Here is a 27,814-nt window from a genome sequence, read left to right on the forward strand (position 1 = left end):
TTGGTCCCGGTATTAGCAAAATTAGCTGGATTGGGTATCGGATAATTAGGCCGATCCATGAAACCAATGTTTGACCAAGTTACTTATTTATTCTCAGGTTCAGCTGCTAGATTTGATGTTAAATTACTGCTTATGCTAAATAATTAATAATAAGATATTATTAATTAATAATATATTTTCAGTTTCAGCTGATACGTTTTATTTTTAATATATTTTAAGAAGACTCCTTTTTTATTTTGAATTTGAATGCTGTGACCTGCAAAGTTGTTTATTTTAGTGACAAAGAAATACCAATTTAGTACATTTATATCTGTGTTAATTTGTTATATTTTGTTTTATAAAGTTAGTAAAGTAATGTTTAAGTCAATCCTGATGCCTTAAGTCTCTCCCACATGGTGAAGTATACAGATTATTAATTCAACAATGGTATCGGATCTGTATAGGGTATCGACCGATATGCAAAGTTCATGCATTTATATCGGTATTGGAACTGAAAAAGCTAGATCGGTGCATCCCTAGTCTTGATATTATGGCTGATATATATATATAATATATCCTATATTAATATATATTCAGGGTGCTGGATATCATGCCGATACTAAATAAGGCAACGTTGCGAACACAGCAGTGATCTTAATGGACTTTTTTAATTGCATTGCATTTGTCAATAAAATATAGCTGGACTAAACATCTCCTGCAGATTTAAGCAAACGCTAAGACGTCAGCTAAAGAGTAAGAGCTAAAGTAGCCAGTAGCCATGTATTCAGAACCAGGTTTTTAGGATCAATACAATTTTCTGTGATTGATTTTTGATGTGTTGGACCGATCAGTGTTTTTGGGGTCTTTTAGCTGGATCGGCCGATTGCTGATACCGGTTGAGGGTGGGGCTTGGTGCCACATTAACGTTTCCAGGAATTACTAGGTAATGCATCATCATGTAGAGGACAAGTACTGCACTTTTTGGATTCCCAGCAGAACTGCACTGTGGAGCTCAGACTGTGGTCAGTGGCATTTGCTAGCTCTGCTGATACTCATTGAACTGGGCTGAGTGATGTAAGGTACTCTGGAGAGGGGTTCTAATTATTCAAGATATGGGGCCAGACTGGTGGCATTCAGCACTCAGAGTGCATTTCCACACTGGTTTCCGATTGGTTCCTGCAGCCATAAGTGAGGTCCCTATTCCCTATTCAACTAGTGGTTGAATGAGAAACTGCAGCTGTCTTGTGTGACGTTGTGCAGTGTTGCAGCAAAATATGCAAAATATGGATCATATGATCTGACCAGCTCTGAAGATCAGATAGCGATACATAGCGATATATCAAGCCTTCCATCTCTATTTATGTTGTAAACCTTGATCCTGCTTAATTTAATTTAATCTATTTTAACGTATTAATTACTATAATTTCTCGAATTGAACATTTCTATGCCTGTCATTCCACCCTGTAACAAAATATACTCTCTTTTTTTTTTTACATTTATGAAAAAGCCCTGTCATTTAAGAATGGGCGTGTTCATAGCACAAGCCCCACCCCCTCTTCACTTAACTCTGAAATTGAGAGGCATGTCGGTGCTACTTTTTAGAGTTTTGATTGAAAACTCTTTAAACATTCAAGTTTTTGAGGATTTTTGAATATTGTATGGAGACACCCATGTTACATCCCTAATATCTCCTGTTGCCCAAAAAAGGCTACAGAGGAGGCATCCTTGAGGACTACTGTTTGCTGGTCCCCAGTCCTGGTGCTGGAATACTCCTGATCTACACATTTCAGTGTTTCCCCTGCTCTAATACACCCACTTCATTGTTAATGAGCTGATTAGTTGGATCAGATGTGCTGGAACAGGGGAAAAAAAACACCAAAATAGGCACAACAGGAGGACTACAGCACACACTTGTACTGCTGAGATGAGAGGTTCTCATTTACTGTGAAGAACATTTCTCCAACTTGAGCTTTCAGATTGTTTGTTTGTTTGTTTGGTGATTAAACCCCTGGACCTCTAGGGGCCTTATGTGGCTCCATATCTACATTATACTACATACACATGACTGCACACTGTGTATCTAACTGTGAAATACATAAAAAGGGGGAAATCAGCATTAATTGTTAGTTAATTCATCGTTAAAATGATAAGACCAAAGGTAAAATGCTCAATGTCACAGATGTTAACAGTAGTGGTCAATGGAACCAGACATCCAAAAAGTTTAATGCCTCTAAAAGCTACATCATAGAAACCTATAATAGATCGTAGTTACAGAAATACGCTGCCTACTGTGTGAAACATCGTTTCACAGTAGTTTTACTATGAGATTTCGGCCTAAAGCATACAGTATCCTTTAAAATGTGGAGGGATACATGCAGGGCATTGTACAGCAAAACAGTCCTAAATAAATGTATTATTTCAATTTACCACATTTTCACTATCAAAAACATTTCATATAAACCCCAGAAGACAAATGTAGATTCACCAGTGGTTTTGGACTGGAATGGCTACATTTGCACTGTAGTCATAGAGACGCCTGGTTTCATTCACCACCACTGTAAAAAAAAATGAAGAGTGAACCATTCCTCTACAGTGAACCATTTCACCCCAAACCCCACCCTGACTGACCTTCAACTTCAAGTATTCTGAAATTTAAAAAAGTTGGTAAAATTCCCCTTTAAAGCTCAGAAATACAGTGCATAGACTGTACATATTACCATTCACTATATGGACAAAAGTATTGGGACACCTGCTTGTTTATTGTTGCTTCAGAAATCAAAGATATGAAAACATGTATTACTTTTCTTGGAGTAACTGTTTCTACTTTCCAGGGAAGAAGAAGGCTTTCTACTAGATTTTGGAGCTGCATTGCTGTGAGGATTTGATTGCATTCAATGTAGACACCCCCCCCCCCCACCATCTCATTCTCAACTCCCCAACTCACCCCATCCAAAAGTACTGAAAAGAGCACCACCACCATCATTCCAGAGTGCACAGTTCTTCCACTGCTCCACAGCTCAATGCTGGGGGTCTTTATACCCCTCTAGCCCACGCTTGGCATTAGGCAGCATGGTGCCAATAGGCTCATCAATGTTTATCTGCTCCAGAGAGTCCTATTCTATTGGCAGTACTTCTCTACAGGGAAAATACAATCTGTCTGTGTGTGTGTGTGTGCGTTCGCACATCTCTGACAGTCAATGGGTGCAACTTAAAATAGCTGGACGCATTCATTAGATTAGAAGGGGTGTCCACAAATATTTGGACATACAGTGTATAATACACCCCTCCAGCCTTCATATCCCTCTGTACCTTGAATGCTTCGCCCAGCTGCACAGCTTCCCCCAACACCCCCCACCCCCCCGCCCCCTGTTTAGAGCAGAACTCCAATGTTAATCACCGCCGAAAGGTGAATCATGACTTTATCCAGGGGGAATCTGATGACGTGTGCATTAAAACTGCTTGCTAAAGTGCAGCTTCTGGATTAGAACACACAGCAGTGTGGAATATGAAATGGCCAAGCTGCGTATTCATTATGAACCCCTCAGTGACTCACCGGATTTAAGTTTTTAATGACCATTTTAATCAGCAGAGGAGAAGGGAAGCGGAAGAGTAGGTTCGGTCTAGGGTTTAAGCAGGGGGCTGGTACTGGGGAAATGAGGCATGTGAGTGGAGGGATGTGTGTCACATCACACCCTTCAGAGTATCCGAGGCGAGGGAAAGGGATTATTAATGTGGCTAATCTGTGGTCAGTTTTTTCAATTTCTCTGACAAATGTTATGATTAGGTTATACTGGATCTCAGCAGTGGTCAGTTTGTACTGTTCAAACCCTTCTACACTAAGGGTCTGTATGTGGGCCTACATTTTAGATCCTCACTCTCATTTTACGTTGATTACTTTGTTTTTTGCTGGGTAATAAACCTTAATCTTAGCCCCAAACTTTAATAAGCGGGGAAAACACCTAAATACTCCGCTGATAAACCCCTGAAGCTTTTTATACACTGTAAACAATAGAGCAAGGTTGAGTCATGGGATGAATACAAGGCTGGATTTATTGGGTACAGGGTGTTTAAAGGGTTAAAGGGAGTCAGTTTCCATGGGTACACATACCTGTAACATAGATAGACACAACAAGCACAAAAGTATTGGGACTGAAATCAAGGATATTAAAAGAGTTGATCCTGCTTTTGTTGGACTAACTGTCTCTACTGTCCAGGGAAGAAGAAGGCTTTCTATTAGATTTTGGAGGAGGAGCATTGCTGTGAGAATTTGATGGCATTCAGCGAGGATGTTGGATGATCACCGCCCCACGTCATCATCATCATCCCCAACTCATCCCATTCAAAAGTACTGAATGGAGCTCCACCATCACTCCAGAGAACACAGTTCTTCCACTGCTCCACAGCTCAATGCTGGGGGTCTTTACACCCCTCTACTAGCCCACACCTGGCATTAGGCAGCATGATGCCAATAGGTTCATGTTCATTTGCTCCAGAGAGTCCTATTCTATTGGCAGTACTTCTCTACAGGGGCTAGCTGTGTGCCTTCGCTGGATGCGTTCATTAGAAGAGGTGTCCACAAACATTTGGACATATAGCATATGGTCATAGTAGGCTCTCAACCATGGACAGGGGTCAGTGTGGGCACTTTGACCGTCTACATTTATGAGACCTGTACCACAGACTCATTACTTTTCCTTGGCTACCAACACTCAAGCGGAGAGGAACAGCACTTCTGGAGTCATGGCATCTCAGGGCTGTCTGAGGAACACCTGCAAACAAGGAGCCGATCTCATAGGAGAAGGTTTTTAGCCAAGTTGAAGCAGTCACATGACAAAATAGACCAATCAGGCATCACCACAAGCTGCAGTAGACCACACCAGAGTCCGCTACAAGCGAAGCCCAGGCCTAGAAGCGAAGCCCAGGCCTAGAAGCGAAGCCCAGGCCGCCGATTCCAGAAGGAACAGAGATCAGTGCCCTGGACCACTCCAGACACTTTCACCGGCTTGACCTCTGGTCTTTACTGAGCAGAGTAGAGACTCGGGTTGCAAATTTGACAACATGGCGGACAGTCTGAGATTCATTTCTATAGAGCAGAAGGGAATGGAACTATGGTGTCCATGTTTTCTGCAGTCATTGGATTGAATGTGGACATTTTCCATATACATTTACACTGAAGGCATTTAGCAGACGCTCTTCTCCAGAGCCACTTACTAGAAAAGACACCTCAGAAAACACACCTTAGCTAGTTTGTATTGACTAGGATCCAAAAGATCCCTCTAAGCTTAGATCCTACTAAATACTAAGTCAGCATGGAGACCACAATACTCAGCTCTACACCTTATCAAAGAAGACAGCGAGCTTTGGACCGCTTTGACACCCAGGAAAAGTTCGTTCCACCACTTCGTTGCCAGGACAGAAAAAAAAGCCTGGATGCTCGTCTTCTGTGGATCTTCAGGGACGGCGGGTCAAGCTGAGCTGCACTTGAAGCTGCACTGTTACTATTTATTTGTCAGTGCTTCAGTTTTTTAATAAATCATCCAAATTCATGTGGCTGTAGAGCTGGATTACTAAAAATGTTCAAAAACAGATTTTGCCTCATATTGCTCTATTGCGATGTTGCCGTGTGAAATGGCATGAATTTCAGCACTTAAAAAATGCACTGTTACGTGCAGGTGTTAGTTATTGCACCATGGATTTTATAACCGGCAGACTCCTGCATCTATCTTCACTGCGGTTTATCTAGCACCGCCTCTGTAACTGAGCCCCACAGACCTGACAGCTGTCCTTCAACCAAGCTTTGCTGCTCGACATGGTTTTGTGGTTTGTGGCGTTTTTCTTACATTTGAAAATTAAAATGACGAGCTGATAATGAGCATATTTAAGAGAAGTGACAATGCAGCTGTAGCAGCTATCATCACACTACCCAGCAAAGCATGGTGTGATTCCATCTCTGAGTGGTTGGGACAGTGATGGACAAAATACACCTAAATCCTGTCCTTGAGGGAGACGTGCTCGGTAAAATAAAAGCAGAAGTCCCCTATTTACACTTCTGTTCCAGTAAAACACAAAGATCTGCTTGTAAATCTGCTTCAGTATCAAGACTAAAAGACTTACAGTGCTCCTACCTTTAGATCTTATAAGTCTGGATATCTTTAATGATGACTATCAGCCAATAACAATACAGTCGGGTCTTTGTGTTTCTATAAATAGTCCAGTCCCACAATTTAGGTAATCTGTGTAATCCACAACAGTAAACCCCAGTAAAACCACTAGTTTAGGACCAGTTTCTAAAATCAGACTAAATTCTAATCTGATCTACTTTGATTGGAGCAACTTTTTAAACGACTGTATTTTTAATCTCTATAGTGTTTAATATCTTACAGTCCAGTCTGACTGACCTGCCTGACCATTCAGCTCCCAGCTCCTTTACAGCTCTGCAGTCTGATCACTTACTATGGGGCAGTGGTGGCTCAGCGGTTAGAGTGATAACAGGGTTATCGATAGCCCGGTAATGTGGTTGGTGTGGTGCAACAGATAACACCACTAGTTGCCACTGAGCTACCACACCATGTGGGAGACTGGGGTTCGATTCCCAGTCTGGGTGACTATGCTGCGCTACACCAATAAGAGTCCTTGGGCAAGACTCCTGACACTACATTGGCCCTCCTCTGTAATATGAGTAACCTTGTAAGTCGCTCTGGATAAGAGCGTCAGCTAAATGCCGTAAATGTAAATGTAGGGTTGTGGGTTCGGCAAGCTGCCGCTGTTGGGCCCTTGAGCAAGGCCCTTTACCCTCTCTGCTCCCCGGGCGCTGGAGTTGGCTGCCCACCGCTCTGTGTGTGTGTGATCACTGCCCCTAGTTCACGTGTGTGTGTGTGTGTGTGTGTATGTTCACTCACAGATGGGTTTAATGCAGAGGACACATTTCACTGTACAGTGACAAATACATGCACCTTTACCTTTATTTGGTGTGTGTGCATTAGCATTAGCATTAGCATCAACATCCTCCTTGGTTCTGAATGAGCCGTTCAGAGCTGGTTTAGAACCATAGAAAGGAGCGTGGTTCTCTTGCTGGCTATAAAGCCCCCCCCAGCTTGCAATGCATGGCTATAAAGCCCCCCAGCATTGAGCTGTGGAGCAGTGGAAGAACTGTGTTCTCTGGAATGATGGATGGTGGAGCTCCATCTAGTACTTTCTGGGAAGAGTTGGGAAGTGGGGCGCCTCACTTGTTGCTGAATGCAATCAAATCCTCACAGCAATTCTCTAAAATCTAGTAGAAAGCCTTCTTCCCTGAACAGTAGATACAGGATACACTCTTTTAATATCCTTGATTCTGGAAGACACACTAAATGAGTGTCCCAATACTTGTGTCCACACAGTGGACATTAAAAAAGTACTATAGTATACTGTACTTATACTGTCCACCACTGGTTAGAGTGGGTATCGCAGCTCTATATAGAAAATCTACTGTAAAAGATCTATATGTGGGTTTACAAATTGCCTTGTTTTTCTATGTTACGTAACATAAATCTAATTGATGTGGTTTTGTAACAGTACAGATGGACGCGTGACTAATCAGAGAAATAATATGTCCGGAACCGGGGTACCACCTGACTTGCAAGCTGTATAGTAGAGCTGTTCACTCTGGTCTTCCGCTGTTCCCTCAATGGAGTTTGCCAGCGGCATATTAATAATGTTCAGAATAAAAGTCGAGCTGTTTCACTGTGAGCAGAATCAACAGCCTAATGTTTCCTTGCATTCCTGAACAACTTACTGAATAAAATCACTGGCCAATTTGGTTTCTGTTCCACAGAACTGTACATAGTTATTAGATTATATAACCGTAGGTCTGGGAAGCTATTCATACAGTTATGTCTGCATTAATAAGAATATGTCCACACATAGACTATCAGAACAAAAAAACATCAGACTGTCTCATTTACGGCATTTAGCTAAAACTCGTACCCAGAGCGATTTACAAGGTTACTGGTATTACAGAGGTGGGCCAATGCAGTGTTAGGAGTCTTGCCCAAGGACTCTTATTGGTGTAGCACAGGATAGCCAGCCAGACCAGGAATCAAACCCCAGTCTCCCACATGATGTAGTAGTGCAATGGTACTGGTGTTATCCATTGTGCCACACCAACCACCGACTGCCACTCAGGTGGTACCCTGCTTGTTGCCAGGGTGGCATCCTCAGGAGTAGGTCTTTAGTAGCTGTAGTTAGGGATAATAACTGTACCATATTCTTTTGCATTGTTTTACTCCAGTCTTCCTGTGGTTTGTGCAATGAAAAAGTCCATCCACCCACTACCCCATCCATCAATTTATCCATCCACCCACCCATCCATCAATTTATCTATCCACCCACCCATCCATCCATCAATTTATCCATCCACCCACCAATCCATCAATGTATCTATCCCCACATCCATCCATTTATTCATCCCTACATCCATCAATCCATTTATCCATCCCCACATCCATCCCTTGATCCATTCTAGCATCATCCATTCATCCATCCACCCCTATTACCATCCATTTATCCACCCATCCATCCATTCATCCCCACATCTAACCATCCATCCATCCATTTAACCCACCAATCCTTTCCATTTATCCATCCATACATCCATCCATCCATCCAGTCAGTCATCCATCTATCCATCCTTCCATCCATCTTCAAAAACTCCCGCTTTCGGTCCTTGAGCACTTCTAGAACCCACATAAAGCCGCTGTGATCTCACATGAGGGGAATGACCCTGCAGAAAGGTTTCTCTCCATACTTTCGGAGATTAACCTCAGAAGACAAGACCAGCTTCAGCTCTGGAGTCAGCACGCTCCACCCCCTGCCTCAACCCCATGACGCAAACCCTTGATGTTTAATCTTTGCAACCTGAGTGACACTCAAGAAGAAATTCTTGTTTGGAACGAGCGTCAGTAAGAAAGTAAACAGCCTTACTTTAAAAAAAAAAAAAGATGAAAACTGAAGCTTGTGGGAGACGCGTGGGGAGAACACAAGGCTGTACCTGCACACGCTCACTCCACCGGGGCGGGTGAAGCCCTTTGCACAGCAGCCAAGCAAATGCTATCAAACACTGCCAAACCCAGACGGGTTGGCGTAAACAGGCTGTTTGTGATCATTGGGAAGTCTCCAGAATAATCAGCCTCATTCACATCGCTTTATTTGACTCATTATGACCCATTATCTGGCCAATCGAATTCACACTGTCAGCGCTGGATGGTGCAGGTAATAAGAAATAAGGGTTCCTCACTGGTTCCTGACACTAAAGATGTAGATAAAACCCATAATTGGCATTGGCAGCTGTTAAGGTGTGGAGTCTAAGTGGTGAACAGTCAGTTCTTTAAGATGATGTGTTGGAAGCAGGAAAAACAGGCAATATGAAGACAGGGTCAGAACATCTCCAAAACATCAGGCAGGTCTTGTGGGGTGTTCCTGGTATGCAGTGGACAGTACCTACCAAAATGCTTCAAGAAAGGACATCCAGTGAACCGGTGACAGGGTCATCTAAGGCTTATTGATGCTTATGGAGGCCCCACCTCACAACTTACAACATGTTAGGCGTCTCATGGAGTCCATGCCTTGACGGATCAGAGCTGTTTCTGTGGCACAAGGAGGACCAACCCAGTATGTGATAGATTAGGCTCGGGGACGGTGTTGGGTCTTGGAACCTACCACCCAGTATGTGTTAGATTAGGCTTGGGAACGGTGTTGGGTCTTGGAACCTACTAAAATGCTTCAAGAAAGGACATCCAGTAAACCAGTGACAAGGTCACCTAAGGCTTTATTGATGCTTATGGAGGCCTCACCTCACAACCTACAGGACTTAAAAGATCTGATAACATCTGAAGATGTCCAGATATCACGTTAGGCGTCTCATGGAGTCCATGCCTTGACTGGTGGGTCTTCAAACTGATTCACTTCTTGGACTGATTGACATTTGTAACTCAATTTTGGGAGATGGACCATGCCCTGAACTCCTCCCTCCGCCCTATATATACCCTCCTCTCTTACTTCATCTTCGTGTTATACAACTTAGCACCCACCTACACCCCATTTCCTCCCTTCTTCTCCATGGTTCACCTCAAATACAGGTGTACAGCCTTAAGAAAGGCCCAAAGGTCGTTCCCGTCGTTCAGCCTCCCAGGGCATGGTCCATACCAACAAGAGGTTCCTCAAAGAACTAAACGCAATTCTGGCTCTAGCATGACCAGCATAAGCAACAGGCAATAAATAATGCAAAAAAATAAATCTGCACTTGTAATTTGTTAGAAGGATGATGCATGGCTGATGAAAAACATGGGAGCAACTTTCAGGTTACTGGAGACCCCTGCAAAGATCTGCTGCCCTGTACTCAGCACCTGGTCTGCGTGGGAGCTGGAGCTGGAGCTGAACGTGTATGAAGCTGCAGCTCTGCTGGGAAGTTTTAAAAAAAGAAAGGTTAAACTGAAATCGTAACTCAGTCAGTAAACATCTGAATAAAGCAGATGTGTGTGAACTCTTGTGTGAATTGGGATCAGTCTGTATGGAAATGTGGTTCTATTTTGGAGCTCAGAGAGGCAGCGTTTAGGTCAGGCTACTGAATACTTCACTGAAATATCTTCTCCCAGATACTGCCTGATCTGGCAATCATGGGGATCCAAACTTACACAACTGCTGCTAATCAGGATCTGCTGCTATCATCTGAAGGTGTCCAGATACCACACAACATGTTCAGACATCTCATTGAGTCCATGCCTTGAAGAGTCCATGCCCCCTCTGCTTTGGAATGACCTGTTTATACCCATTATATCAGCTCCACTGACCATACAGGGGCACCATCTGTTTCCATGCATACTTTGTTAGCCTCCTTTCACCCTGTTCTTCAATGGTCAGGACCCCACAGGACTGACCACCACAGAGGTCACAGTCTTGTAGAGAGATTTTAGGCAGCTATGCACATTATTATGAAGCATTTTCTCATTCTGAAGAAAGTAGTGAGATCTTGTCTGAGAGCTAGTCTGAAGAACAGAGCTCGGTTCCTCCAGGTTTCTCCTGGACGCCCCCTTCCCAGTCCATCAGCAGCAGCAGCTCACCCGATTTACTATCATTAAGCCCTGATTTACCACCAAACCAGGTGTTGATCTGAGGAGAACTCTAAATAATACTAGACTCCATGAGGAGAACTTTGGAGATGATGAACACAGTGATGGAGAACCACCACCACTTTCTGTTGGAGTGTTATTATTAGTGTTTATTCTAATATCAGTGATTTACTGAGCAGATAAGCAGTTGTTGTTGTTTTTTTTTTTACAGAGGCCTAAAACTAGTGCACAGTATAACTCATATTATATAACCTGTACAGATAATTCCTCATCATTTATGCTTTAAAAAAGGTTCTCCACATTCACACATCTCATTTACAGCAGTGTAAGTGGCTCCTCAGTGGCACAATCTCTACAAAGAACCCTCAAACCCTGGGGGTTCCTTTTCAGCTGCTCTTTTCTCTGCAGCACACATATTAATATGTATTAAAAGTCATAAAAACAGTTGATAATCAATGTCCATGTCAATCTAATTCATGCAAATTTCAATGTAATTTCAAAAGTAAATATTTTGGGCCCAAGGTCGATACTCCAAGGCCTGTCCTGCTGTTTATCAGAGTTTTAGCACTCAGCATGGATACAAGAGGACAGAAAATCAATAAAATATGCCTGCCTTATGTTAATCCTATATATTTTATCGCGGTTACATGCCCAAAAATGACTCATCATCAGAATGCTTGTATTTACAGCTGACAGACACACTGAGTTGGCAACTTTGAACAAGATATCTGAGCTGTCAAATCATAGTCTTTAGATGCAAAAAAACCCAAAACATGCAGGTGTTGAGTACATTTTTGATAAAAATATGAGCCAAAATTAAAAAATATCCAAGTTAGGTTAATTATTAAGTACATCTTGAATAGCCTAGCATCTTTTATGGAATGTGTGGCTGTTTTATATAAAACTTTATATATTTATGTACGAATAACATCATGAAACACACACACACAAAAGAATTGGCCCAGGGTTCTAAGGCCTAATGCTGCCTTTTTATGTTTTACAGCAAAGACATTCATGAAGCATCTCGGAGCCGTAATGCACGCCAGAGAGGAATCTAGGTCTGCTCAGCTACTTTAAAATTCACTGTGAATTCAGGCGTCTTGCTCTACTGTAGCCTTTGTTATGATGTGCTGAATGAGCTTAATTTAATTTTCACAACCCCTGCTCAGCTGTGGTTTGAGGCCAGTGCTGGTGTTGGCATACATTCGGCATTCAATGTCGTGATGGGTGGATGACAGCGCCGAGACCATCATCATAGCGTTTCCATCCCCCCACTCGCGTGAAGCACGGCAACACAAAAAGGACTCTACTTTGAGCCGATAATGGATAGTAGGATATGGCAATGTAGGCTAGCTTTTAACGGCATCCGTCACCATACAGCAGCCATGCAAACTGTTCAGGGTCTCTTATCTCTCCATTTTGCACTCTCGCTCCCCTCTCCAGCGGTTATGAACACTGTAGGTTAAAGTAGTTGGCCGGTCCAAAAATAACATTAGCACTGTAGAACTAGCCGCCAGCTCGGTAATGCACCATCGCTTTTATTGAGCTGTGTATGTTGAGTGCTCTTGAAGATCACATTAGTTAAAGAGCCCATATTACACCAGATTCCCCTCTCATTTTTCATGCAGAGATCGATGTAGAGTGAAAGCACTGATAAAGTTTCAAAAACAACATACATATGTAGCCAGAACATTAAAACCACTTGCCCAATAGTGTGGAGAGGTGCATGCTGTCAAAACAGCTCTGACCCATCAAGGCATGGACTCCACAAGACCTCTGAAGGTGTCCTGGGTGGTATCTGAAACCAAGACGTTAGCAGCAGATCCTTTAAGTGCTCAGAAGTTTTGAGGTGGGTGGGGCCTCTATTAGCATCAATGAGCCTTAGGTGTCCATGACCCCGTCGCTGGTTCACCGGTTGTCTTTTCTTGGAGCAACTTTTGGTAGGTATTGACCACTGCGCCAGGAACACCCCACACCCTGATGTGCTCTGACCCTCTAGTCTTCTAGCCGTCACAGTTGGCTTCTTGTCACCCAGATTCTTACATTTGCCCATTTTCCAGCTTCCAGCACATTTACCCTCAAGTTCTGATGATTCACCTGCTGTCCAATGTGTAGATCCCACCCATTCACTTCACAGGAACAACTGTAACATCTATCTTATTGTAATGTAAGTTCAAAACCTTGTATCTTCAAAATATCAACTTTACAGAAGAAGGATGGTGGGTCCATTGTGGAGTGTCTGTTGAATGTAACCCTGCCCTTTTAGGATTGGGTTTAGGGTTAAAATTAGGGTTTAGGTTAAGGTTAGGGTTAGATTGAGGGTCAGGGTTCAATCATTTGTATTCAACTTCTAAATGCAGAGTTCAACGTTAGTTGAAGGTCAGGTGAGCATCTACATGGCATCTACAGTGGACCATCCAAGTAAAGTGACACCAACCTTCTTTATTTTCAATGGAAGTCAATGTAAAAACTCCAATTCCAAGTGATTCTGGAACATTTCTATTGATCAATTCATCATGAAATACTGGACACATAAAAAGGAATGCAATGACTTTAGCCTGGACTGCTTTTAGAATGATGTACAGTACAGGACGGCCAATCCCAGCTAATTTACATTTATCTGTCTTTAAGGTGCAGCAACGAAGTCTTTAGGGATAAAAAGAAACATCAAAGTTTCTACTTAGGGAGGAAGAAATAACATAAAATACAATTAAAAACAAGGTATGAGGTCTCTGAGTGGTTCAGCAGTCTAATGCAGCTCTACCATTATGGCCAGAACAGGCCGTGAGTCTGAATCCCGAGCCATGCAGCTTTGCCATCAGCAGCCAGAATCAGAGAGAGCACAGGTGGCCTAGATGACACTCTCTCCCGTCATCACTCCTAAAGTGTTGTTAACCGGGACAGGCGTCTGTAAGCAGGTGTGGTAGAGCTGGGGACTCTGTGCTTTCCTCATAGCGTGTCGACTGCCCGGCAAAGCCACATCGGCGGCAGTTCGAAAAGAGGCGGTGGCTGGCTTTACATGGATCAGGGGAGACGTGTGTTAAGTCCTTACCCTCCTAGTGTCGGGAGAACTGCTAGTGCTAAGGAGGATGGGTTAATTAGCAGTATCAAAATGGGAGAAAAAAGAAATAATAATAAATAAATGATAAATAAATTAAATAATCTTTGCTTTGAACAGGTTTCATTTATTTGATATGATTTTAAATACATATTTATACCTTTTATACTTTTTTATGCTTTTATTCCTCAAACTGTTTTTCTTTGTAATGCAAAAATGTTCAGAGTGTCAAGATCCATCTAACGCAGCTTGATGAAAAAAAGCAGGACAAATAAGGTCATTCCCACTTGGATGCCCCGTTCCTTCTGTTCCCTACCTGTGCCCTGTGTCTTTTCCAGCAGATCCCCCAGCACTACAAGAGCCTACCACGCTTCCAGCGTGTCTGACCAGCGTCCGCGGGGACGGCTGCCACCCTGCAGAGGCGAAATGAAAGACGCAGCACTGGGCACAGCTACGCTGCAGTTTCATCAGCCTAACCGGGACGGACGCTCGCTTGCTCGCTCGCTCCTCTATTATTAAAAACTCCTTTCGCTTAGAAACGACCAGAGGTAGAGGAGGAGAAAAAAAAGGTGCGGACTGATATGTGATATTATGAAATTTGTGAGCTTGGTGGTATAGGACTGCAAGTCATACATTTTTCCCAGGTAATTGGATTTCTCTCTCGTACTGTGGTTACTCCACATCAAGTAAATAGACTTTTTTTTATTACAGGGACTATTAGCAGTTATGTCTCGTCAGCCGTCATCTTTTTTGCTGTGGTTATGGCCTTATTAAAATATGCAGGTCCATAAGGTAGAGCTAATTATATTTCGAGCACTATAGGCCCTCTAAGCATAGCAGATCTCTGTGGATTAGAAGTGCAAGGCGATGACACAGTGCAAGTGAATTAGTCATGCAACAGTTCTTCTTGTCGTGGAGGAATTTTGGCGGTCAAAGCAATTTAATGAATAGCTCGGAGCCGATAGGTGTTTTATGAATAACATTTAAAATAACTCGGGAAAGGTTAACTGTGGAAAAAAGAAAACGTGACGGAAGGAAAGTTAAGCATTTAAGCACTGAAAAAAAACAAATGTTCAACAAGTATGAAGACATATATTTGTATTGCGCCCCTTCTGCCGTTTAATTGCACGTAGGCCGAGGTGCCAGGCCGGCGAGAGGACGCTTCTCCGTGCTCCTTTTAGTTGTTTATTCGCCTTCATTACCTCATTAAATCAACCCAGTAATCTTCATTATCCCATGCAAACATTTACAGAGTTTAACAAGCTTTTCTTCCTCCCAGATGTTTGATTTCCTCCTTAAACAAACAGATCAGGAAGGCCGCCTCTCGACTTACTCCAGAGCTTAAAATGCAGAGGCTTTTTTTTTTCCAAGTGTAAATAATCTCGTCTTTGGGCGAAGCAGGTGTGCGTCCCATGGCAGGACTCATATCTATGTACAGAAGCTAGTTTACCCCACATCAAAACACAAGTCGAACCATTACCGACAATTTCCTGGATGAGGCCGACGGCAATTACCGCTGATATTTCCCATAAATAGACCCAGCTTTCTCAGCTGACGGGGAGACTGCACTGAGCCATGTCACGAGATTTAGCACACCCACTTTAAAACCAGCGGCCTTCCGAATCATCTGAGACTGTCACGAATGCAGGCAAACAGCGTTAATCTGACTGACAGCCTCTCTGTAGGCCCAACCCTCATGAACTCTGTTACCTGTGATAGCGGAAACGTGTTGCCTTCAACGAGGGCGCGACTTCTGCGCCCCGGCGAGGCGAGGTTCTTGTGCAGCAGACTGTTAAAGTTGCTAAAGGAGCTGAATAAACCGATCACAGTGCGAGGCGGGGAGACACAGTCCATCTACCACTGCTGGAGAGCGGGAGAACGTCTGCCTTTCCCTCTAATGGTTCTCGCCGATCGATATGTCATTATCACGCTCTGTGATTTTGGTAATTAAGCATTTTCAGCGTTCAGCGCTACTTTTACTCTTTTTTATGACAAGTTAATGTCTGAAATATATATGAGACAAGGACGAGCCTGAACCAGCAACCAGAAGGTCTCTGGTGACTGTACTTGATGTAGGAAGGGCTCATTACTCATTACTACTAATCCTGATCCATAAAGCACCGTCCAGAAAGACATGTTCGCTAGTGCCTTGGTGCTCTGGGTCTTGCAAGTGAATACTAGGGTAGCGATTCTAAGGGCTGTTAAGTGACTCAGTGCAGCAGAACAAACAGAATCAAATAATGAGGTGCGTCATTTCATGAGACCAAAGGAAACTGGTGAGTGAAAGTATGCCGCAGTCTAATGAATTTGGTTAAGGGACCCTTGACTCCTGGTTCTGAGTGCAATGTACGCTACTTCTACTTTCCAGCGCAAACAAACGATGAAAATCTTGGATCGGAACAGTCGAGGCACAAAAAAAGAGAAGGGCTCAGGCCCCTGTATCATTTAAAGGAGTCAAGGGTGCTTATCCTCGCTCTACTGAGAATGAATCACATGCACAATGAAGAGTTTTACCTCTGTTGTCCAGAGCCGTTTCATTTGTTTTGATTTGATTTGATTTTAGGCTGCCTTTGACAGTGTCATACCTCGCATTCCCTGGAGCCGGATATGGTACAGGTGCAAGTACCAGTCCCATTGGCCAGCACATCCATGGCTTCCGGCGTGGCGGCAGGATTGTAGCTCATGTAATATTCCTGCAGTTGGGAGCTCAGGTTCTGCTCTGGCTCGGGACTCTTTTTCCGGCGCTTTCGTCCCATGACCGAGCGCTGTTGCAACAACCTGGTGGCGCCAGGGTACCGCCTGCAGGAGACGTAGATCACCGTCAGGACGAGCGACGTTGAGAAGAAAAGCACCACAGCTCCCACCACCACCTTGTGGAACGCTAGGTTCTCTTGGTCCGGGGACGGAGTGACGAGAAGGTCGCTGGAGGGCGGGGGCGTCTGAGCAGGGGTGTTTCTGCGACCAGTCCCGGCAAAGCTGTGGAGAGTTGGACGAGGAACGGGTTGAGCTAGGGGAGGCGGCATGGGTGCCTCCGAGGCCGGGGGAGGCAGGGGCGGCAGGGGAGTCGTGGTGGGCTGGGGTGGCGTAGACGTGACCTCCATGGTTGGCTCCAGGGTGTGGTGAGGGAAAGGCGTTTGCGGAATGAGTTCGAAATCTTCACAGTCAATGTAATTTTTTGTCGCCTCCATGACCTTTTCCCCTTGAAGATGTTTGGGGCTGCTGCAAATGATGCTCGTGTCTTTAGTTCCCCGGAAATTCCTCAGCCAGGCAACGAGAGGACAAATGCCTGGGCCACAGTCCCACATGTTACCAGCTAGGCTGATTGTAGTCAGAGAAATCCAGGCAGCCACAGCCTCGTGAGACACATTGGCTAACTTGTTTGACTCCAAGTTAAGGACCTGAAGGTTGGGTAGGCATTGGAAAACCACAGGATCCAGACTCTGGATCTCGTTGCCAGAGAGGTCCAGCTTCTGCAGGGTATACCAAATCCACGGTAGGCCTTGGTTTACTGCCCGAATACGATTCCACTGGAGATACAGCCCGCGGAGGTTTGCGAGGCGTGGAAAGAGAAAGAAGTTGATCCGAGAGAACTGATTGTGTTCCAGATGCAGCTCCATCAGCCTAGACAATCCCAGGAATGCAGTGCGCGTGAGGATGCGAAGTCGGTTATACCCTAGGTCCAGAAACTCCAAGCTTCGGCACTCTATGAACGCCCGCATAGGAATCGTTGTGAGCCCGTTGGAGCGCAGGTGCAGATTCTGGAGCTTGCGAAGGCCATGGAACTGCCCTGGCTGCAGCTCCTGGAGCTTGTTGTAGGAGAGGTCCAGGCTGCGGAGGTTCGGCACTCCGTGGAAAGTGGCGTTGTGAAGTTGGGAAATCCTGTTGGTGCTCAAGATCAACTCCTTAAGCCGCCGAATGCCCTGGAAAGCACGGCTGTCCACGAACGAGATCTGGTTGTGGTCCAGGTACAGCCAGAGGAGCTGGTTAAGGTGGGCAAACTGGTAGGGCAGCATTGTGTGCAGGTCATTGTTGCGCAAGGACAAACCTTGGCAAGTCACCGAAATGTTCTCTGGTACATCCATAAAATTCGCAGAATCGCAGTGGACGATCTTGCCCTCGCAGCGGCAGTTGTAGGGACATGTTTTCTCCCCGGAGCAGAGCAACAGGAGGGTGGAGGCAAGCAGAGGGAGGAGGCATGCTAATCTCCTAGCGCAAACCATAGAACCTGTGGAGAGACAACAGTGGGACGTCAGGACACAACATACTTCACAGTTCGACTCAAAAGATGCTAACATTGCTAATAATGCATGAAAGCTAGCAGGGGTGTGTGACAGCGTTCACAGATCTTTTTTTGTGAGGAAACACAGCAGACCAGGAGCGAGGAGAGTTCACAAACAACCTCAGACTAAAGAGAGAGAGAGAGAGAGAGAGAGAGCAACAAAAAAAATGATCTTTTCTTGTACTCTGCTGCCATCTAACCTGATCATGACCTCAAACTGCCCCTTCCCAGGGCCCTGTCAGATACAGGGACATTTGGCATACTGTTAACAAATCACTAGGGAAGCATCAGGCCCTGAACCAGATTCTGGGTCAATGTCTGGGCTGATATCTATCTTCGTTTTTTTCTAATTAATTTTCTACAATGTTTTTGCGTTGATACAGAGATTGATTTATGCAGCAAAATCAAAAATTCCTTCAGAAGGACAATAGAGACATTAAACATCATTAAACATCATTAAACGGTCAACTTTCAGCTTTCAGATGAATCTAAACATCAGTCCAATACCAGTATGCTTTTCTTCTCATGTGAAGCCTCATGTGAAACGGCCCTGGCTTATAACTCAGACCCTCACGTTTAGCAGGCTGAAGATTCTCCATAAAGGGTGGGGTGGTGGTGGGTTGGGGGGGTGGTGGAGTGGTGGGGGGGGGGCGGTGTGTCTGCATTGCTGAACTGCTGTTGAGTATGTGTGCGGAAACACTGCGAACATGTGAACGTTTACACACTACAGGCCGTACCGACTACCTCAAGGGGGCGCTATGCAGGACTAGATGGAACAAACTGTAGTGTGAAACTGTGAGTTTCAGCAGCTTGTTTAAAGGAAACTCACTGAAGTTTAGTAGCGTTTTTACACAGAGAGGAGAACCTGAATAGGAAATTACTGCAGAAGCACTTTCTGTTTCTAAACTGGTGTTTTTTCACTGATCTGAAATGTGAATTTTAACACCAGTTAAAAGCTGTTTGGTGAAGTTTAGCCAGATTCTGCTTCCCTACCTGCTCATGTTTCTGCATTGTGGCAAATTTTACTTTTTCAGCTCTAAAACTTTTCAAATGTGCCATTCCTTAACCAGTAAATGCTGTTCTTTCAAGCTTATTAGATCTTATTTGGGGTCAGATATAAAAAGTACAACCTATAAAAAGTGCAACACTATAAATATCAGGATTTATAGCCTAGCCACCTGGCCAGTATTTTATTGGTGCATCCCTAATATATATATATATATATATATATATATATATATATATATATATATATATACAGATATATGTGACCAGACCATGATCTTCTTTTCCTGAAATGATTTCACAGTGTGACATCATGCTGCACGGGCTGGCCTAAATTCACTAACACAAGGAGTAAGTACACACTATTTCCTAGAGCTGAGAGAAACGCCTGAGAGATCAGATTTAATAGTGCGGGCCGGCGAACAATTCCACTTCTTTTCTTCCTCTGATAGCAAAGCTTTTGATCTATAACCTTCATGTGTGGGGGCTGCAACCACATCATATTTCTTGGTGGCGTTAGAAAAAAGGAGCTGTTCTCTAGGAGGTGTTATAATTAAGGTGTCATGCTGTCCAGCACTGAGAACCTAGATCTAGTTGCTAGCATGACAGAGATAATACAGAACCAGTGTAGCAGTCACGACCCTGCAGGAGCAAGCTGTCTGTGGGGCTGATTTCTCCGACACATCTGCGTCGGCGTGTTTCTCGTACCTTGGTCAAAACAAATGCCGCAGATCTAGTTCTTTTACTAAGGTTTTTACTGGCGGGCCATGGTACCACTTTGTGAGCCAGTCTCTTTGCTGGGCTGAGGTCCAGCACGGCTCAGTTGAGAGTTTTCCAAGCTCTAGCGTACCTGATTTGTCTCATCTCATCGAGTGCTTGGTAATTAACATATGAATTGGCATCTTTCATCAACATGTAGAAGTTATGCAATGTCGAAACAGAGTGTGGACACTATTAAAGATATATAAAAAAAATGTGATATGCATATTAACCTAATGCAGGAACGCTAAGTGGCTTAAAAGCCATCAAATTCATTAGTGTGAATGCCTTACAGTGCAGCCGTGCTATCAATAGGACGTTGCCATTCTTTTTCACAAATCGAGATTGGTGGAACGGAAGCATTATGTCAAGCCATTGTGTCTTTTGGCCCATTACATCAACCTAATAGCTACTACGGTTTGCTTCATACTGCGCAATTCATGCCAAAAAGGGACTGAGTAAAGTGGGCAATTTGTTTTATTGGGGCCCGACATCCAGCAATGCAAGAAAAACAGAAATCGCTTCGGAAACGTCATGCCCAATACAGCCAAACCCCACGGCTTAGTGCCCTAGTACTTCTCTATGCTGAGAGAGAGAGAGAGAGAGGGCCAGGAGTTATCCAAGCATAGGTTGCAAATTACACAGTCATCAGTTTTGCCTAAACTGTGGTCCCAGTGGTGCTGTTAGCAAATTCCTGTAAGAGGCAAAGTGAGAGATTGCCGCCGTCCTCATAATCTCATAATGTCCCGCCGCCCCATCTAATGCATTTCATATAACGGGTTACGGAGGCTGTTACGGATTCTGTATCCGGGCTAATCAGAAAAATCTTCTCAGGCCATTGCAATTAGCGTGCATTTACTCCACATATATATCTATATATCTCTCTGCTCAAACATGTGGCGATAAAAACCATTACCATGGCCGTTCCACGTCCTCCGAGAGCATTTGGAATCTAAACGAATGTCTGGAAGACGTCACTCCTGGTTGAAAATTGCCTCGTTGACTGTTATCGGTTGTTAGAGCTGACTGGTGATTGGTCATGAACATGATCTTCCCCTCAGATCAGAAAGGAGGCACAGAAAGGCCAGTGAAGCTGGAGCAGGGTGACTGTAGCAGCTCGAATGAATCAATATGGTGACCATTAACAAATCTGTTCAATCTCCATCAGAACACAGTGAAAAAATGACTATTGAAAGAACACACACACACACACACACACACACACACTCACATACACACACACACACACACACACACACACACACACACACAAAGATAGTTTCAATATTTCTTGGTATCATCTAAACCAGCAGTTCCTCCAGGACCAGGGCTGGAACCTACTGATCTATACCAAGACTGTGTCCCAAACTGTGCCCTATTCACTACTTTTTGGTGTCCGAAAACATAGTGCCCGAATTTCCAGTGCACTGCATCAATCCCACAATGCACTGTAATACATATCTAGTGTACAATCTGTGTGCACTAGGCGAACATGGACTACCTGTAATCCATCTCCCTGTTTGGTTTGAAGATCCGTGAACAGCTCCTCTGAGGAAAACCAACATTCAGACAGTTAATGCAACCATTGTTGCCAGATTGGGCTGTTTCCTGCCAAACTGGGTGGATCTTGCAACACTGACATCAGGGCTCTTTCCCAGGACTTGAAAGATCTCTGTGCAGCGAGCAAACACAAGTCTCACTGCTTAAATATCAAGACTCTAATGTGGCCAAAGTTGCTGAGGAGCCTCGACTGCTCACCTCCATGTACTGGATAATGTTTGATTGTGGATTTATGTTATTTGTTTAATTACATTTTTATTTACTTGTTTTTTTTAATTTTATTTATTTATTTTGTTCAGTGGTTTGATTGTGGATTTATGTTATTTGTTAAATTCCATTTTTATTTACTTGTTTTTTAATCTAATTTATTTATTTTGTTTAGTGGTTTGCTTGTATATTTATGTTATTTGTTTAATTACATTTTTATTTACTTGTTTATTTATTTATTTATTTATTTTGTTCAGTGGTCTGACTGTGGATTTATGTAATTTGTTAAATTACATTTTTATTTACTTGTTTTTAAATGTAATTTATTTATTTGTTTTGTTCAGTGGTTCGACTGTGGATTTGTATTATTTGTTTTATTACATTTTTATTTACTTGTTTATTTATTTTGTTCAGTGGTTTGACTGTGGATGTATGTTATTTGTTTAATTAAATTTTTATTTACTTGTTTATTTATTTATTTATTTATTTATTTATTTATTTTGTTCAGTGGCTTGACTGTGGATTTATGTTATTTGTTTAATTACATTTTTTTTTTCAGTGGTTTGACTGTGGATTCATGTTATTTGTTTAATTACATTTTTATTTACTTGTTTTTTTAATTTTATTTATTTATTTATTTTGTTCAGTGGTTTGACTGTGGATTTATGTTATTTGTTTAATTACATTTTTATTTACTTGTTTTTTTATTGTAATTATTTATTTTGTTCAGTGGTTTGATTGTGGATTTATTTTATTTGTTTAATTACATTTTTATTTACTTGTTTTTAAATTGTATTTATTTATTTACTCATTTGTACTCAGGTGTGGATTATGGTCCATAACTGCTATTGTCTTAAACTTAATTTGTTCTACTTCAGCAATAGATAGGTCAAAAATTGCATTAAAAACATACCTTAAAAGACATTGAGTTGTGCCACCAGAAACTTATAAACTTATAAATGATCAAATATATGATCAATAAACACAAGTAATAACATAAAATAACTGAATTGTTATAATTGATTTGTGCATTTTGGTTTGGCTGTTGCTGAAACACTGGACATCAGCTGTTTTTGATGTTTACTTTGGGGTGTTTTTTCTTTCATGCATTTTGGTCGATTTTGAAACACTTGGCTGGAAACCACTGCCACAATCTGGCAACCCTCCATGCAATGCACTCTGCTGGCGCACAGCAGTGAGCTCACTCGCATAATTCCATGTCTGTTCCCTATAATAGAGCTCAATGTAGTGATCTGGGGTTCCACATGTAGGGGATCGGGGACAGGGCCCAGTGTCAGAAACAGGGCATATCATCTATTAATGTCACAAGAGATGCAATCATACTGATTATTGATTTTTATATTTATTTATATAAAACACTCTCTGGTCACATGCCAGCATATATCACCTCAGTGATGTCTATAAATAATGGTAATTATCAGATGTCAGTTGATCAGTTGTTTTCCTTCCATTACTTTTACAAACAACAAAACACTAAAGCTCAGCTCACTGGAGCCGATGAATCATTTAAAACACTTTGCCTGTAAGTGTTTTACTGTTTACTTACTTACCTAAAACAGATTTTTTTAGTTATATTTTATACATTTTATTTACTCATCATTGTTTATATTCTTATTATTTTAACTTTAGTTGTGTTTGTTACTTTTTATTTATTTATTTATGTATTATTTTGTAACTTTTGTTGTGTTTGTTACTTTTTATTTATTTATTTATCTATTTATTTATATATTTTTAAACTTTTGTTGTGTTTGTTACTTTTTGTCTATTTATTTATTATTTTGTAACTTTTGTTGTTTGTTTCTTTTTATTTATTATTATATTTTTTAACTTTAGTTGTGTTTGTTACTTTTTATTTATTTATTTATCTATTTATTTATATATTTTTAAACTTTTGTTATGTTTGTTACTTTTTGTCTATTTATTTATTATTTTTTAACTTTAGTTGTGTTTGTTACTTTTTATTTATTTATTTATCTATTTATTTATTATTTTTTAACTTTTGTTGTGTTTGTTACTTTTTATTTATTTATTATTTTTTTACTTTAGTTGTTTGTTACTTTCTATTTATTTATCTATTTATTATTTTTTTTTTAACTTTTGTTGTGTTTGTTACTTTTTGTCTATTTATTTATTATTTTTTTTAACTTTTATTAGCACAGTTTTTTGTTTTGTTTTTGATAAATTTTCCCCTTTCCACACTGCCACCAGTGCGGCAGTGCCGGGAGGCCGACACACTCAGAGGAATGTTCCAGTTCCCTGCCAGCCAACATCTCTTAAGGGTGCCATCGACCTACGCCCAATTAGAAGAGCACGGCCAATTAGGAGAGCGTGGCCAATTAAGCTCCCTCGAATTCTGGCTGCTGCTGGCAAAATGGCATGGCTTGGTATTCAAACGTGCAGCCCCTGGGCCACTGGCTTAGCCCAGCTTCGTTAACATGGGGTTAGCAGCGCTAATGTGCTGGCCGCCGGCCGCCAGCCTCACCCAGCATCACTACAGCGGTGTAAGCATCGCTATCATGGACAAGCATTGCTATTGAGGTGTAAGCATAGCTATGGAGGCGTTAGCCTTGCTACCATACCCGTCACTGTCCTTGCCCAGCATCACAATCCATATTCATGAGGTCCTGGGTCTTTACATCTAAACACTAGTAAATATGAGGTCTCTATCCTAATGCTCTGCAGGGAACTACAGGAAACAGAATGGAGGTCATTTTATACCACAGACCCAAATGCAGATATTTTAGTCCCAAACTCCCCACTGTTGAAACGCTATTGATGATTCTACACAGCCAATGGCGGTCAGGCAAAACTAGGCTTGCATGGTTTTTCTTGTATCCAGCCGCCGGCTTTTATGTATAATTCCTATACCTCCTCTTTTTTTTTTTTAAGTGTATACATTTTTTTAAGTGCTGTTTAATTTAGTCCTGCCCTTCAAGGCCTCTGCAATAAAACATATTATATATATATTGAGGAATTATATATATATATATATATTCTCTGCATGATGCTCGAACATACTTCACACCCTACAGGTAAGTAAAGGCCTCGTACAAAAGGGTTGATTATAATAGTTAAATGTATTGTGAAAGCTCACGGCCAAGAAGCATTGATTGCCTGCTGACCCCGGCGACCTCAAAACGGCATCTTGTTAAACATAATGATTATTCAGGCCTGATAGTCAAAATAAATTTAGAAAGTTCCCTATAGACACAGACTCGGGCTCCACATGCTCCAGTATGACTCAGAGATTGAGCGCATAAATAATATCCTACATCCCAATGGCAGCACTGAGCTCTTTTTTTTCCTGCAGCTCTGAACAGAACCAGTATAGACGTTTGGGCGAAGGGTGGGCGACGTGGTGGATAAGTGACCAAGGCATTTTCTGTTTAGTGATTCAGGGATTTTTGGGCTCAGGCTGATCTCTGATATGAATATAGACAATAAAACTCATCTTAGGGCGTGTTTATACCTGCACTTTTTAGTCCGGTTAGATCATTTGGGCAGGTGGAAACACAGTACTCACACTACATTGGAGGCATTTAGCTGATACTCAGAAAATATCCTTAGCTAGTTTGTATTGAACAAGAACCCAAAAGATCCCTCTGAGCTTAGATACTACTAAATACAGCAGTCAGTCTGGAGACCATAATACTCTTCTCTTCGCCTGAGTACTCTCAGAAGAGGAGGGTCTTCAGTCTGGGTTTGAAGACAGCGAGCGTTGGACTCTGCTGTTCGGACACCCAGGGGAAGCTCGTTCCACCACTTCGGTGCAGGACAGTAAAAAGTTTGGATGCTCGTCTTTCGTGGATTTTAAAGGATGGCGGGTCGAGCCGAGCCGTACTTGAAGCTGGAAGGGCTCTTGGTGCAGATCGACTTTTGACCATCGCCATCAAGTACGGAGGAGCTGGCTGGTCCAGTCTTGGCTTTGTAGGCCAGAGTCAGGGGGTTGAATCTGATGTCCTGGGCAGCAGCTACAGGAAGCCAACTTCGAAATGATGCAGACCCTTGAGAGGAGGTGGTCTAGGTCCGGTCCCAAACGAACTCTGTAGTAGTTTACAAGATCTCGATCTGACTGAATTTTCAGCTGTACTCTGCAGTTTTGAGCAAAGCATCTCTAATAGCCAGTTGCTAACGTGATATACTGACCAGATATTTAACGCCACTGCAGACAGCTATGAACAGATGCCATGTCTGCTGTTGCTCCATGTTAAACTGCAGAGAAATCTGCAGCCCTAGAGCTGGGCAATGACAATATTTCATCGTATCATGATAAATTATGTTATGGTGATACAATATGCTCTCCGAAGCACAGACTGTTAGTGTGTAATAAACACTGATCAGCTGCAGGTTTCATGACTAACAGTGTAATTAGACTGGGTTAATTAGATGAAGAGCAGCAGATGTTGAGTAGAAATCACTGCATTCAGTACAGGAGAGGATCTGAATAGTAGTTTATAAGAATCTGACGCTACTGATGTTTTTTAGTCTGTGACTAAACATGTATCGTGATAAATATCGTGTTTAAATATCGTGATCTAGTATTTTTACCATATCGCCCAGCCCTATGCAGCACTAATCCAGAAATTCTGCATTTGCTTCTTTAGTTGTATTTACTAAGGGGAAAAAACTGCACAGTGAAAAGGACAAAAAATGATTTCATTGAGTTTTTAGAATTAAAAACAATTGCAGAAGGCGGGACCTTTCCGGTGATGTCATCACCACACAGTCTGATTAGACCATTCCACATGTGTAACCGATGGGCTACCAAGAAGGAGTTTTCACAGAAAACAGCCCTAACAAGGTCCCGTCCTACCTCGCCTGCAACCTAAGCTTTGGAACGCAGGAATAGTGTTTGGTTGAGTGAGGTCTTACAGTTCTACCCTAAAAAGGGTTCTTTAGTATGAGGGATGGTTCTATACAGAACCATAACAACCCAAAGAAGCACCTAAATGTAAGGGTTTTATTATTCGACATTTGCAACGACTCCTTTTTGCTACTCCTGGAAAAATGACATGCACTGCTGGTGTTCTAGATGTAAAAACTGTTACATCCTCTACAGATAAACTACAGATTCTGCAGATTCATTCAAAGCATACTTTTTGTTTATTTGCAAAAAATCGTAAATCATTAAAGTAAATATGGTGTTTGCAAATGTAATGGCACATTAAATGTTTATATTTTAGTAAAAATACCATATTTAAGGTTCGTTCCTGTACCGGACTGTACTTTGCTAACTTTTTACACCACAAAACACCAAAATGCGACCAGGGGTGTCCAAACATTTGCACGTGTATTTTTTTCTTTCTTATTACAGATATGCATGGACCGTTGCGGCCTGCCATATGATACAATATTTTATCGTATTGTGATAAATTTTGTTATGGTGATAATAATAAGCTTCTCTAAGCATATGGAGGAGACTGTTAGTGCTTAATAAACACTGATCAGCTGCAGGTTTCATTACTAACAGTGTAATTAGACTGGGTTCATTAGATGAAGAGCAGCAGATGCTGAGTATTAATCACTGTATTCACTACAGGAGAGGATCTGAATAGTCGTTTATAAGAATCTGACGCTACTAATGTTTGTAGTCTGTGACTAAACTCCTGGTAAAATGACATGCACTGCTGGTGTTCTAGGTGTAAAAACTGTTACATCCTCTACAGATAAACTACAGATTCTGCAGATTCATTCAAAGCATACTTTTTGTTTATTTGCAAAAAATCGTAAATCATTAAAGTGAATATGGTGTTTGCAAATGTAACGGCACATTAAATGTTTATATTTTAGTAAAAACACCATATTTAAGGTTCGTTCCTCTATCGGACTGTACTTTGTTCA

General features: G+C 42.2%; 1 protein-coding gene across 2 annotated transcripts in view; it reads right to left on the bottom strand.

Moving 5' to 3' along the window:
* lrrtm4l1 (leucine rich repeat transmembrane neuronal 4 like 1) overlaps window positions 1-27,814 on the bottom strand; it is an 89,703-nt gene that overhangs the window by 34,932 nt on the left and 26,957 nt on the right. Inside the window, exon 2 of one of the 2 annotated variants that reach the window (XR_011977637.1) lies at window positions 16,657-18,367. Coding sequence is in view for 1 of the 2 variants with exons in the window: in XM_072659151.1 (XP_072515252.1) it covers window positions 16,728-18,367 (1,640 nt within the window). In the remaining variant the exon portion in view is untranslated. The remainder of the gene's footprint in view (window positions 1-16,656; window positions 18,368-27,814) is intronic. The other variant, XM_072659151.1, reaches the window with a different exon arrangement.

This window comes from Salminus brasiliensis, chromosome 16, assembly GCF_030463535.1.
Source record: "Salminus brasiliensis chromosome 16, fSalBra1.hap2, whole genome shotgun sequence".
Classification (NCBI taxonomy): domain Eukaryota; kingdom Metazoa; phylum Chordata; class Actinopteri; order Characiformes; family Bryconidae; genus Salminus; species Salminus brasiliensis.